Source organism: Mustela nigripes, chromosome 11 (genome assembly GCF_022355385.1).
Source record: "Mustela nigripes isolate SB6536 chromosome 11, MUSNIG.SB6536, whole genome shotgun sequence".
NCBI classification, from domain to species: Eukaryota; Metazoa; Chordata; class Mammalia; order Carnivora; family Mustelidae; genus Mustela; species Mustela nigripes.
This window is the reverse complement of record NC_081567.1, coordinates 32117550-32130825: the sequence shown is the minus strand read 5'-3', so window position 1 is coordinate 32130825 and position 13276 is coordinate 32117550. Positions and strand designations below refer to the sequence as shown.

At 56.6% G+C, this 13276-nt stretch overlaps 1 protein-coding gene across 1 annotated transcript; it reads left to right on the top strand.

Moving 5' to 3' along the window:
* Positions 1–593: 593 nt before the first annotated feature.
* Positions 594–11308, top strand: LITAFD (LITAF domain containing). The gene is made up of 6 exons (XM_059415983.1): positions 594–694; positions 3470–3576; positions 6974–7142; positions 8962–9096; positions 10141–10282; positions 10485–11308. The coding sequence occupies exons 2-6, from the start codon at positions 3547–3549 to the stop codon at positions 10591–10593; spliced, it is 585 nt and encodes a 194-aa protein (XP_059271966.1). The 5' UTR covers positions 594–694; positions 3470–3546; the 3' UTR covers positions 10594–11308.
* Positions 11309–13276: the final 1968 nt, after the last annotated feature.

The following is a 13276-nucleotide window of genomic DNA, read 5'->3' as shown; positions in this document are numbered from 1 at the left end:
TGCCCAAGAATGATAGTTACAGCTCATTCCTCTGGATTCCTTTCTCCTCCTGTCACCTCCTTCTGGGAGCAGAGGATGAGCAGGAAGCAGGGCGGGGGAGTTGCACTGCCTTTTTTTTATTTAAGCAGGCCCCCAGCTGCAGAACCTTATTGCTCAAGAAGGTAGCATAGCCCAGAGAGGGTGAGTGAGGTGCCCAGCGTCACACAGCAGGAGAGGACCAAGGGGCCTCCCAGGACCCTGAGCTGCCAGCACTCTAGGCTCCTTGCCATTCCTGGGATGGCCTGCCTCCTGCCCTGGCTTCTGTGGCTCTGCTTGTTATCGTCTTGCTTATTAACGTGACTAATTGCTAATGCGTTGCAAGCTTTCTACGTGCCAGGCACAGAGCTAGATTCTTCATGTAGATATCTTTCATCCATTATTCATGCGGCAAAGCTTGACTGAGCATCTGCTGTGTCCAGGGCACTGTGGTAGGTACTGACGAGACAGATGTGAACAAAATCAAGAAGGTCCCTGCTCTCACAGAGCTGACGTTGTAGGAGCACAGATACCGATCAAGTAACCAAATCCGTGAACCTGTTTGTTGCAGACAGAGCTCACCAGAAGAGCGTTTGGAGCAGGAACAGCAAGTGCAAGTGCCCAGGGGCAGAATGGAATAGAACAGAACAGAAGCATGCAGAAGGGATCAGACAACAAGGTAAAACTGTCTCATGAAATCTTCCTAACCCTCTTGGCAGCAAGGATTATTATCAGACCCATTGTGCGGAGAGGTGAAGATGCCTTTCCCGGGGTCACACACAGCCGTGAGTGACAGAGCCCACACTTTACATGCTTTCTCTGTGCTAGGCTTTATTTTGGGGGTGCAGAGGTAAAAAAGGAACCAGCAAAAACCAGTCCTCCAGGAGCCCTGAGTCTGGTAGAGAGTTGATGCTTACAGAGAGGCCCCAGGGAGCCCAGCCAGGCATCCTGGCTCCCTTGTGACAAGGCCCTGTGTCTGGGTGCCAGGGGCTGGGGTCTAAACCAGCTCCACCACAGCCTGGCTGTGTGGCCTTCCGCTGGCCTCATGCCCTCTCTCCTTCCAGCCTGGCCTAAGGGATTCAGGATAAGACAGGAGTCCTCAGCCCCAGGGCAGCCTTGGATGGCACTGGACAAGCCCTGAAGGGAGGGTGACAGGAGTGGGGGGAAGGGACAGCATGGGGACATGCGTCCCCACAGAGCCCAGAGTGACGAGGCCAGGCTGACTTGTGCAGCCTGATGCTGCCCCCTGGTGGCAGTCACCACGCCGCGGGGAGGATGCAGAGAGCCCAGCCCGTCGGCTCCCTCATTCACTCGCTCTCAGAGGGCCCCCGGTGCAGAGGCACAGCCTGGATCTCAGCCCTGTGTGAGGGGTTCCGCCGTCCGCATAATCCCTCAGGAAGGAGACTGTCCCCAGCCCTGTCCCCCATCTTGCATGGCCTCAACCCTATACAAAGACCCTGTTTCCTGGGGTAGGATAGCCAACGGATTTTAAGCCAAATGAGGTGGGCTGGATGAGAGCAGCAGCGGCTCGTTTGTTCCTTCCTTCACTCAGTCATGCGTACAGTCAAACTGCATTAATGGAGCACCTTCTGCATGCTGGGTGCTGGGGGATGCAGCAACACACCAGTACGTACAGGGGTGTGCACAGGCTCCAGAGGACATGCCCCCCCACCCTGCCACGGACCAGAAGAGGTGACGATGACCTGTCATCATGGGAGTGAAGGGGACTGGGCCCGTGGGCAAGAATGCCGGACCGGAGGTTGCAAGACTCGGGGATGTGGGTGTCACAGTTACTAGTAAGAGAGCGAGAGAGGGTGATCAGAGGGACAGCTGAGGAGATGGGGCGGGAGTCAGGTCCCCACCAGAGAGGTGGTGCTCGTGATGACCTTTGTGGGAGTTACGGAAGTGCTTCCTCAGGATGCTTTTTTCCGGTCAGCTGAGACAGGGTTGTAGTAGCACAAATCTCTTGTGCTCATGATGTCTGGGGCACCTGTTAGGCCATACACCCCCGCCTGTGTACACGGACTCCCCCCGCCCCTTTGAAGATGGCACCTTTGCGCTTACCACACGTCACAGCTGGCACCCTGCGAGCAGCTGATACTTCGGAAGAAGCTGATCTCGTTGAAGAGGAAGATGTGCAGCCTTGAGAGTGCAGTACGGTCTCTCCCTCCCTGTTCCCTGCTGGAGCAACCCAACCTCTGGAATAACCAAGGCCAGCAGATGGCGCTGTGGGAGCCGCCCTCTGGAATAGCTGGGCATCTGATGGTGCTGTGGGAGCCAACCTCTAGAATAACCGTGGCCCCAGGTGGCGCTGTGGGACCTAGCCGCTGAAATAACCGTGGCCAGCGGGTGGCGCTGTAGAACCCAGCCTCTGGAATAACTGTGGCCAGCAGGTGGCGCTGTGGCCTCCCGGGAACAGTTGCATTGCTGCCTGCACGTGTGATACACATGCAAAGCAGAGGCTCACTGAGCACTTAACTACTCTCTGTTCCTCCATACGGTAGATTGTAGCAATGGTCCCCATTCTCCCTCCCAATGCCAGTTGTCGTGTAGCTGCATTCCCGTCACAAAAGGGAGACCTGCACCATTCTTTCTAGGAATGAAAGCTCCCCACAGCCACTAGGTTTGAATGCCCATAGTTCATGCAAACAGCAGAAACCCAGTGGTCAACTTCTGCCCCAGTTCCAGAGTCCTGCACACGGAGATCGGGCTGACCGAACCTGGGTCAAGCTTCCACCAAATTCCATCAGCCTTGGCCATAGAGGAGCAGATCACTGCTGCCCCTTTGTGGGGTGGACAGAGATCTCGGAGAGTGATCCTGTGATCAAGTGTAATTTTGCCCATAAATACTAAGCGCTGTGCTGCCTCATTTAAGTCCATCTGCTCTGTATAGTCTTGCCATCAAATCAGCATACAAGTTGTATTTGTTTTTGTTTTCCTCTTTTAGAGAGTTTTTTCCCTTTAATTACTTTTTACCCTCTCCCAATTTTACTGTAAAAAAAAAAAAAAAGTGCAAGCATGCAGAAAAGTGGAAATGATGGTGAACACCCCTGGACCCACCACCTTGATTCTGCAGCTGTCACCGTTTTGCAGGGTTCACGTTTTCACCGAAGTATCCAAGAATCCATCAATCCCTCTTACCTTCCCGTGACTTTTAAAAGTGAGCTGCAGATGGCCGTACACTTGGCCCCTCAACATGTCAGCTCCCACAGGTCATTAACTAGAATTCAGTGTCTGTCTGTAGCTTTTGAAAACGTTTGTCAGGAAGGATACAGATCTCAGCGTACCACTCTGCGAGCTTTGACGAGTGCGTGCCCCTGTGTAGTGCCAACCCCTGCCAAGACATGGGACGTCTCTACCAGCCCAGAGTTCCCTCAAGCCCTTTCTGTTACTGAGTCCACACCCTGGTTGGCAAGCACTGTTCTGATTGCTTCGGTGACGCGTGTCTTACCAGGACGTCTGTTGAAATGGCGCCAGACAGTACATACGCCTGCGGAAGGCTGCTTTCACAGACGTGTTTGCAGTTCATTTATGTGGTGGCGTGAAGGATGCCTCCCCCTGGTGAGTAGTCGTCCAACCTGTGAATATGCCACAGTTTATCCCCTCTCTTGTTTGTGAGCACCAGAGTGGTTTCCAGGTGGAAGAGACAACGGGAGAAGGAGAGAGAGAATCTTAAGGCCCGACACGGGGCTTGATCTCATGACCGTAGGATCATGACTTGAGCTGAGTTGGACACTGAACTGACCGAGCCACCCAGGTGCCCAGTTTGAGGCTTTTTTAAATAAAACCGCTAGGACTCTCTTCTTAGGGACAAGCAATCTCCCTTCTCCCGAGGAAATGCCTAGGCATGATATATCCGGGTCATAGGATAGGTTTAGGGTTAGGTTTGCAAGAAACGTGCAGACTATGTGTACTCCCCCTGGTGACAAATGATAAGAATTTGGGGTGCCTTTTTACCTTTTTACTAATCCAGGGGTGTAAGCTCCAGGAGTTTGGATAAATGAGTAGTTATGTAGTCACGACAGTCATCTTTCCATCATTTTATCGAGTTCTCTTGTGCCCTTTGCAGCCAACCTTCCACTCTCCAGCCCAGAAGCAACCTCTCTTTTGAGTTCCCTCCCTGGAGCATAGCTTGGTCTGTGTTAGAACCCCAGACAAATAGAATCACCAGTTAATGTACTATTTGAGGTCAGGTTTTATTGTTGTTGTTGTTTTGGTTTCTTTTTGTTTTGTTTTGTTTTGCTAAAAATCTTTTTTTTTTTTTTTAAGATTTTATTTACTCTTTTGAGAAAGAGAGAACATGAGAGGGGAGAAGGTCAGAGGGAGAAGCAGACTCCCCACAGAGCTGGGAGCTTCTATCAATCCCAGGACTTGATCCTAGAACTCCGGGATCACGACCTGAGCTGAAAGCAGTGGCCTAACCCACTGAGCCACCCAGGCACCCCGCTCAAAATCATTTTTGACACATATGCATCTTGCCAAGTAGATTGTAATTCCTTTTTTTTTCTTTTAAATATTTTATTTATATATTTGACAGACAGAGATCACAGGTATGCAGAGAGGGAGAGAGAGTCGGGGGTGGGGGAAGCAGGCTCCCTGCTGAGCAGAGAGCCCAATGCAGGGCTCGATCCCAGGACCCTGAGATCATGATCCAAGCCAAAGGCAGAGGCTTTAACCCACTGAGCCACCCAGGCGCCCCTGTAATTCCTTCTTCTGTTGAGCAGCATTCCCTGGTATCGTAGCCACTCATCTGCTCCCACATATCTGGGCTTCTGAATTCTGGCGATGAGGAAGACAGACAGCTACTGTGAATCTTCTCGTGTGGGTCTTTCTCTGGACATGTGTGTTTCTCTCTCCCGGGCAGAAATCTTGGGAGCGGAATTGCTGGTCACAGGTGGGCCTGTGTTTACCTTTGTAAGAAATTGCAGCCTTCCAAAGTGAGGCGTCATTTCACACTCGCGCCAGCAGCATATGAAGTTACCCATTGTCGACAATTAGGATTGTCCGTTTTTAAAAACTTAACCGGGGGTCCCTACAGTTTTCACATTTTCCGGGTGGCTAGTGATGCCAGATGCCTTCTCCTGTGTCTGCTATGCCACGCCTGTATTCTCTTTTATGAAGTGTCTGCTTCGGTCTTTTAAAAAGTTTTCTTTTTTACATTTTATTTATTTATTTGAGAGGGAGAGAGCAGGAGCAGGGAGAGGGTCAGAGGGAGAAGCAGATTCCCCGCCAACCAGGGAGCCCAGCACTGGGCTCAGTCCCAGGACTCTGGGGTCACAGCCTGAGCTGAAGGCAGATGCTTAACCGGTTGACTGAGCCACCCGGGCGCCCGTTTGGGTCTTCTGTCCACTTTTACACTGAATTTTTTAAATTGCTCAGTTGGAGCTCTTTTATATACTGGATACCTGTACTGCTACTACTTCCTGCCTGCGGCTATGCTTTTTTCCTTCCCCCACGGTGTCTTTTGAAGAGCAGGTGCTTTGATGAAGTCGTCTTTCAAGTTTTTCTTTTTATGGCTTGTGCTTTGTGTCCCGTGGAAGAAATCGTGATATACAGCCGCGTCTGTTTGTTTTCGTTGCCATGCGTTGTTCGCTGTTGCTTTTTTCTTTTGTCCGTGCTTCCTTGTAAATTAGTAAAAGGAAAGATGGGGTTCCAAAGTCAAACCTGCAAAGCAAGGCGTGGAGAGAACCTGCTTCCCCACCCCCCGGCTCCCTTTAGTTTTTAAAACTCCCTTTAGTTTTTAAAACTCATTCTTTTGTTTTGTCTTGGGCATTTTGTCTGTGCTTACTTAACCAGTAGATATTTATGGAGTTCCTGTGTAACAGGTGGTGAGGATCATCCTGGAAATCTGTATATCCCTCCCCGTTTCTTTACGTGCACACGCACAGTATATGTCATTATTCCTACGTAGTTAGAGTTGTGTATAATGTCTTGGGTTTTTAGCGATGTGTCCTGGAGAGACTACCCCCCAGTCATTTATGAAGTGTATTCTCTTTTCTCTCTCCTCCCCTCCTTCCTGTATTTTGGGTAGTTTCAGAGTAGCTGTGCATGGACATTTGGGTTATTTGGAGTCTTTTCTGCTGTCCCCACTAGCCCTGTGCCAATGTCACTTGATACTTTCGCTGGTCTTCGGGATGGACTTCTAGGAAGAGTGTTCCCGGGTCCTATGGGAAGACCTGTCTCCCCCCGAGACCACCGAGACGTTTGGTCCCCGTCATTTTGTGACGGAGTTTAGTGCCCGAGCACACAGCCCTCCCTTTGTTGGCACAAATCCTGGCCTTGTTCTCGCTGGCCGTGACCCCTCCTCGTTAAAGCCCTGAACCAGCTCTGGACACACAGGCTGCCTCCTGCCGTCGGGAGTGTGTCTTCTGGGCTCCTCCGGCCAATGATCATTTTGCAGCAAGAACACCAGCCTGGCTTCATTCTCCGTGCCCGGCGCGTTTCCTCTCATCTCCTCACCGTCCTGTACGGCAGCATCCGTTATCCCCATTTTACAGCTGAGGCAGCCAGGGGATGGGGGTTGGGGAAGAGTTCGCATCTGGCCCAAACTCACACAGCCCCGCAGGCGAGGGAGGTGGTGGGGCTTGTGTGGAGACACCACATCTGTGTGTGCACGTGTGCCCACACGTGTGCTGTGTGCACACGTCTATGTAGTTGTGTCCATAGGCCTCCATACGTTTCTCGGTCACAGGGCGCGAACGTCCATGCTGCTGGCTCTTGGCACCCAGCAGGATGAGGATGACCTCCTCAAAGCAGAATCACTAGTGCTCGTTGGGCCTGGGGAGAAGGGCTGCCTCGAAAGGCTGCTCCCACCCCCCCACCCCCCCCCCCCCCCCCCCCCCCCTCCCCCCCCCCCCCCCCCACGGGAGCCGCCCCGCCCTCCCGCAGAGAGGAGCCAAAGCCCAGCCCTCGGCCACTGTGAGGGCGCACATCACAATGGCTGTTCCGCCCGAGCCAGGCCTGGCAGGAGGTGCCAGGGGGGCCCACACTCTTGGTCCGAGGACAACCAGGCATCATGGGGACTGGAGACAAGCGCTCCGCCGCTCAGAACCTGGAACCCGATGCTGCCCAGATACCGTTGCTGGAACCCAGGACGCCTGGACCACCAAGATGGAACACTCCCCAAGGTGAGAGTCTCCCCCACCCCGGCTCCGGGTGGCAGGCTGGCTTTGGGGCCCACAGGAAGCAGGAGAGGAAGCTCTGGGTCCCCTCGCTCAGCTGGGGGCTGAATCCTGGCCGCTTGCTGTCCCTCACCAACCTGGGGACCGTGTGACCCAACGTGGGACAAAGTAGGGTCTCCATCATCCCATGTCCTCTCTTAAAAGTGTTAAAAAGTCATCAAGGAAGAAGAAAAATAGCTCCCACATATCAGGTACGAGCTGCCCCTGCTGTCCCCCGCCCACCCCCTTTGCCAGACAGCCCGGATTGGCAGGGGTGGCCGGTTCAGGGGTCCTGCCCTGCTGATGAGATCTTGGCCAAGTCACTCAATCTCTTTGGATCCATTTTCTATCTGGAAAATGTGGCCAGGATTGGTTGGTGTAGGGCTGGCGGCTGCTCCCTCCCGGGGAGGCCAGGTGACTGGCTACTTCCTCCCTGGCCTTTGCTTTCCTCATCTATAAAATGGGTACAAAACCCAGCAGGTGGGGCTGCTGGGGTACCTGTCCCCAGGAGTCTAGTCTGTGTGGCAGAAGTGAGGAGGGGCTTCCTGTGCTCTGGCTGCGGCCACTGTGGGGGGATCCCGGCTGCCCCCTTCAAGCCACGAGGCCCCTCACCTGGGAGAAGCAGGTCTCCGTGTGACAGATCCATGTGCTTCCCCGTAGACACACGTGGACCCCCCCCACCAACCCGTCGACCACACGGTCATGATGATGGGGTTCCTGTCTTCCCCCTCCCCGACCACACTCTGGGTTTCGGGATCCCAGAATTCCGTGTCCAGACAGCCTGGCCCCTGCCTCGGGGACCAGCCACCAGCTGGGAGCTGGGGGCCAGGTTCGCAGCCACATGGGGTGCAAGGCCCCTTGTGGGGCGGGAGAGAACGAGGCTGGGGGCAGTGTGGGCAGGCATAGGGTCCTAGACGCAGGAGGTGAAACACTGCCCCCCCTTGGAGCTGTTCTGACCAGAGGCATGAGCCCTGGAGATGGGTGTGCTCAACTTTCATACCTGCGGGGGGACCTCAGGCAAGTTACTTAACCTCTCTGAGCCGGGTCTCCCCACCTGCAAAACTGCAGTGATACCACCCGGCCCCTCACGGGCGTGCCGGCAAGTCAATGGAGTGTGAGGTACGTGAAAAGGGTCAGCTGAGTTGGGCACAGAACAATTGCTCAAGTTTTTTTTTTTTTTTTTAAGATTTTATTTATTTATTTGACAGAGAGAGATCACAAGTAGACAGAGAGGCAGGCAGAGAGAGAGAGAGGAGGAAGCAGGCTCCCTGCTGAGCAGAGAGCCCGATGCGGGACTCGATCCCAGGACCCTGAGATCATGACCTGAGCCGAAGGCAGCGGCTTAACCCACTGAGCCACCCAGGCGCCCAAGTTTTTTTTTTTTTTTTTAAGGATTCTATTTTATTAATTTATCTGACAGAGCAGCAGGGAGAGGAAGCAGGCTCTCTGCTGAGCAGGGAGCCCGACTTGGGGCTCGGTGGACCCTGCGATCATGACCCGCAGGCAGACTATGGGCCCGGTGCTCTCTGTATCCTCAGCTTCTTGGCTGTGCCTCCAGGAAGCTCTTACATCCTAGGACCTGAGGACACATTTGGAGCCAGGAATGTCTGGGTTCAAACCCCGGCTGCTCCATCTGTGCCATACGGCCACGGGTCATTCCTCCAGGCCTCAGCTTGCCCTCCTGTAAAGTGGGTGACCTCCTCGGGCTGGCCACGTGGTCCGCTTGGCACCCGGCCTGCAGCAAGCCCTGGGAGCTGAGGGTGTGTTTCCTCCCTCTCTCCCAAAGAGCCGCCGCCCCGGCCGCCGCCGCCTCGGCCACCGCCGCCTCGGCCACCCCTTCCTTCCCCTCCTCCCCCTCCGCCTCCAGGAACTCACGTTCTGCCCCCGATGTACATGCAAGGCCCCCAGGGGATTCAGCCAGGTGAGTGCCTTTACCCCGTCACCCCTCACGCTCCTGGGCTCAGACTCAGACCACCCTGACCACTTGCCGAGACTCTGCCCCACCAGCACCTCCTCTCCGATGGGCAATCGGGGGGTGGAGGGGGCTGGTCCACGGTGGGCACTCGGGAAGGGCTCTGGGAGTGAAATCTGGGTGAGAGGCCCCCCCCCCCCCCGGTTCACGAGTGTGAGCTTCAGAGGTCTCCAAGGGTAGAGCGCTGCAGGGCTGGGCTGTGCGTTCCCCGTGGACGGGATGGAGAAGACCCCTCAGGGCCAGAGACCACTAGGGACGTGCATACTAGCCACACGGTTCTTCTCTAGCTCCCTGTCCCGCCAGGGAGGCTGCAGCCCGCCTGCCAAGGCTCTGGAGCTCCAGGTCCCTGCTCCCACTCCCCTCCGGCCCCAGAGGCCACAAGCGGTCCAGCCCAGACCCTGAGTCCGTGGCCAGAACACTAAAGCTCACCGGGACTATTCCCTTAACGAACTCAGCCACCACCAGAGCCCTTTCTCCACACACCCAAGACTGTAGAAATGGCCGTGGCGTTTAAATAGCCAGACACATTTTTTTGCCGCACTGTGCAAATGCAAGAGGACACGAGAATGCCAACAGGTTCTCGGTTTTGTCTTTCCGCCGCACTTCACCAAGGGGTTGGAGCTTTCTACCTAGGACAGGGATTCCAGAGCCACTCTAGCTGTCACGGACACCCCAGAAAGGGGACAGTGCAGCGTGCTGTCAGGGTGTGTGTGTGGGGGGGGGGGGCTTGCTGACTTGTAGGGGCCGGGTTTAAACCCAGAAATGCTCCCAGATTCCCTGGGTGCCCCGACGGAGGCAGGCCCCTGGGTCCAGAAGGCTGGTGACAGTGGGTGGTGGGACATGGGGCTGTGAGACAAAGCTAGAGCCCATACAGGGGGCCTGGGGCACTCAGGGGAGCACAGAAAACCCGCAGGAGGGCCCAGCCAGCAGTGGACACTAGGGAGGGCGAGGCGGCAGCCAGGATCTGAGCTGCCTTCACCTCGTCCCCAGCAGTGTTCACCAGCTTGCCTAGGATGGGGACTGCCACCCCCATACGGTCCATATGTCAGTACTGCGGGAACTACATCATCACGGTGACCAGCCCGGTCCCAGGGGTCCTCACCTGGATGCTGTGTACCGGCCTCTTCATCTTTGGGTGAGTGCCCCCCGCCTCCGCAGGGCATCGGTTGTGTAGGGTTTGGGGGGTGGCCACGGGGCATGGATGGGCAGGGTCCCCAGCAACCCTGGGGGTGATGGGGCAGGAGCAAGGCCAGAGGGGACCCCCGGGGAGAACCGCAGGGCTGCCCCCTCCCTCAGGGGGCACCCACGCCCACACCCCGCTGCTGCTGATGCTGCAGATGCTTCCTGGGCTGCTGCTTCCTCCCCTTCTGTGTGGACAGCTTGATGGACGTGAAGCACACGTGCCCCGTGTGCCGACAGGAGCTCTTCCGCTACCATCGCCTATGAACCCGCACAAAATAAATGTCCACTGAGTGCCCTTCGTGTGTGTGTGTGTCCTGCTGGGATCCCTCCTGCTCTGGGGGGCTCGCACAGAGAGCTCAGCTGGTGCTCAGGTAGCCACAGGGAGTGAGGTCACCCCCCCCAGGCTCCCCAGTACCGATCTGACCCCTTAGAAACTGCCGTGCACGTGACTCCTCCTTTTCCAGCCCCCTCCTGTCAGCTCAAGCTTCGGCATCTTTGAGAACGTCTCCGCACCTCGGCTTGGGGTGTGCATGTATGCCTAGGACAGGTGCGGGATTCCCTCTGGTGACACGGCGTCTGCAGGGGCTAGGGTGGGGCTGGGGATAGCCTAGAGGCAAATCCGGGGCACGACAAACGGAGGGCTTTTGCTTTTAAAGATTTTATTTTTAGTTGATCTCTGTAGCTGATGTGGAGCTCGGGCTCACAACCCTAGAGCCCGGTCGCCGGACTGAGCCAGCCAGGGGCCCCCACGAGGGGATTTTATTTTGCAAAATAAGATGAATGTTACCCACCTTTTCAAGGAAAATAGATTTCCTATAGAAGGAGAAGGGAAGTGAGTGAATTAGAGGGCAGGAGAGAAAATGAACTGAGTGTCCCTCTTAGGAGTTAAATTAAAAAAAAACAAAAACAAAAAAGCTATTTGCTGTGATGCTCCCTCCCCCAGCCTTTAGCTGCGGAGACCCAGGCAGGGGGGCCTCCACTCCAGGAACCAGGAGCTGCAGAGCCCCGGAGCGTGTGACACACAGTGGGCACACAGTCCCTAGGGACCCGTCTCTCATCAGGACAGGGTGGGGGCACTGGGAGAACCCAAGGAGACAACACGGGGGCCACCCACCTGGGCTCCACATCTGAAGGCAACGGCGGGAAGCAGCCAGCAGCACGCGGGAGCCGTCTTCACCGGACTGGGCCTGTTTTGGGTCTTGCGGGAGCTCCACATCCATGTGGAGTCGCCTGGGCCCTGTGGGGAGTCAGAGGCGTGCCTGGCGCTGCGGTGGCGGCCAAGGCCAGATGCACCTGCAGACCTCACCCCAAGGGCAGTGTTCGGGTCCATGCTCAACGAGCAGCTTGCCGGTTTGGACTGGGACTCTCGGGGGGGTCTGTGGCCGGGAGCGGTCCGTCCTGGGACAGGTTCACCGTGCGTGCTTCACGGCTCACGATGCCTCCTCGGGCACCGGGTTTCGGGGGCCTGCATTAGTGGCCTGGCTCCGCCGTCACCAAACCCTTCTTCTGAGGCTGTGGGCCCGAGGTCCTGCGCGGCTCTGGCCAGCACCCAGCCAGGAGCCCATCAATTGCTTCCTGGGCCTTTCTGACTCCGACTATGGGGTGTAAGAAAATGTCATTCGTAGACTTAATCAGGAGATTCACAACGGAAATCCAGACGTCGACTTCTTTTAAATCCCAGCGTAGGTCCAGCTGCACAGACCCCTCCCCAGCAACAGTGCGGCGAAGTAAACCGCTGTCCGTGGGGCTAAGCCCCGGCACTCCCCACCGTCCCATGATCCCAGGGCCTGCTCCCCGCCTTGACGAGGGCTCCCGCCCCAAGGGGCCTCAGTGGTCGCGTCCCGAAATCTCACTACAGGATCAAGCTGGGGGATGGCGACCTCCTCCTCCCAGGGCACAACTTTTCCTGAGGGCCACTGGGGCAGTGTGGCCACAAGGGCCAGGGGCTGAGAGACCCACCTGGCCTTGAGATGCTGCAAGCCCTCCTCACCGCTACATGGGAATGGCCCTGCTCCTTCCCCTCCAGACGGTGGGCTGGGAGCACCCAGGAAGTGGGAGGCTGAGGGGGTCAGCCCTGCACTTGGCAGGCGAGAGCCCAGCCAGGCAGCACAACCCGGTCACTGGGCTGCACAGCGGCAGCATGGCGTGCTTCACAGTGACGACTGCCGGAGGACAGCTGACCGTTCTCTTACCCTCTCTCTCCCCGGAGCGTGGCCAACACCCGAAGATGGGACAGGGCCCCACCCCCATATGCAGGGGCAGGCTGGAGGGTGTGTGCTGGCGGGGGGCAGGCAGGCTAAGGAGCTAGGGAGCCTCCGCCAGCAGGGGGCCCACCACTTCCAGGAGCGCTCGTGGAAGCTGGGCCACCGCCGGTAGCTGTGGACGCCCAGGCCGAGCCAGTCTGTGTGGGCAGAGGTGAGGAGGTGAGGGCCCAGGCTGGGGTTGAAAGCAAGCACCCCGGGCAGCAGCCAGACACGGCCCTGGACCCATCTTTGCCGCCCGCCCACTGCGAGGCGGACTCTGCGAAAAGGAGCCTGAAGGGTCGCTTCACCGGTGAGGAAGGGAACAGGTAAGTGCCATGGGGGCTCCGCGTGTACTTTTCCCTCCCAACATCGTAACACATTTTCCTCTTAGAGACTGATTTATGAGAGAGAACGCGCAAGCGATCGCACACGCACAGGGAGCAGGAGGCAGAGGGAGAAGCAGAGACACTGCGGAGCAGGAAGTCCAACGCAGGACTCGATCCCAGGACCCTGCGGTCATGACCTGAACCAAAGGCATAAGAAGCTGAACCGACTGAGCCACCCAGGCGTCCCGTTTTATCACACCTTTGCGCCTTTACCAGCTCCGGGCAGACGGTGGTGTGCACACGCATGCCCACTCCTGGATCCCTGCATCGGTGGGTAGAAATGCAGGGACCCGCCCTACAGTTCTGCTCTGACCCCTC

What these genes read in the sequence shown, in the direction of transcription:
- LITAFD (XM_059415983.1), top strand. Translation starts at nt 3,547, where the DNA reads ATGTGGTGGCGTGAAGGATGCCTCCCCCTG. An exon ending in AAGATGGAACACTCCCCAAG is followed by an intron (nt 7,143 to 8,961) that starts GTGAGAGTCTCC and finishes TCTCTCCCAAAG; the next exon opens with AGCCGCCGCCCCGGCCGCCG. An exon ending in ACCGGCCTCTTCATCTTTGG is followed by an intron (nt 10,283 to 10,484) that starts GTGAGTGCCCCC and finishes CTGATGCTGCAG; the next exon opens with ATGCTTCCTGGGCTGCTGCT.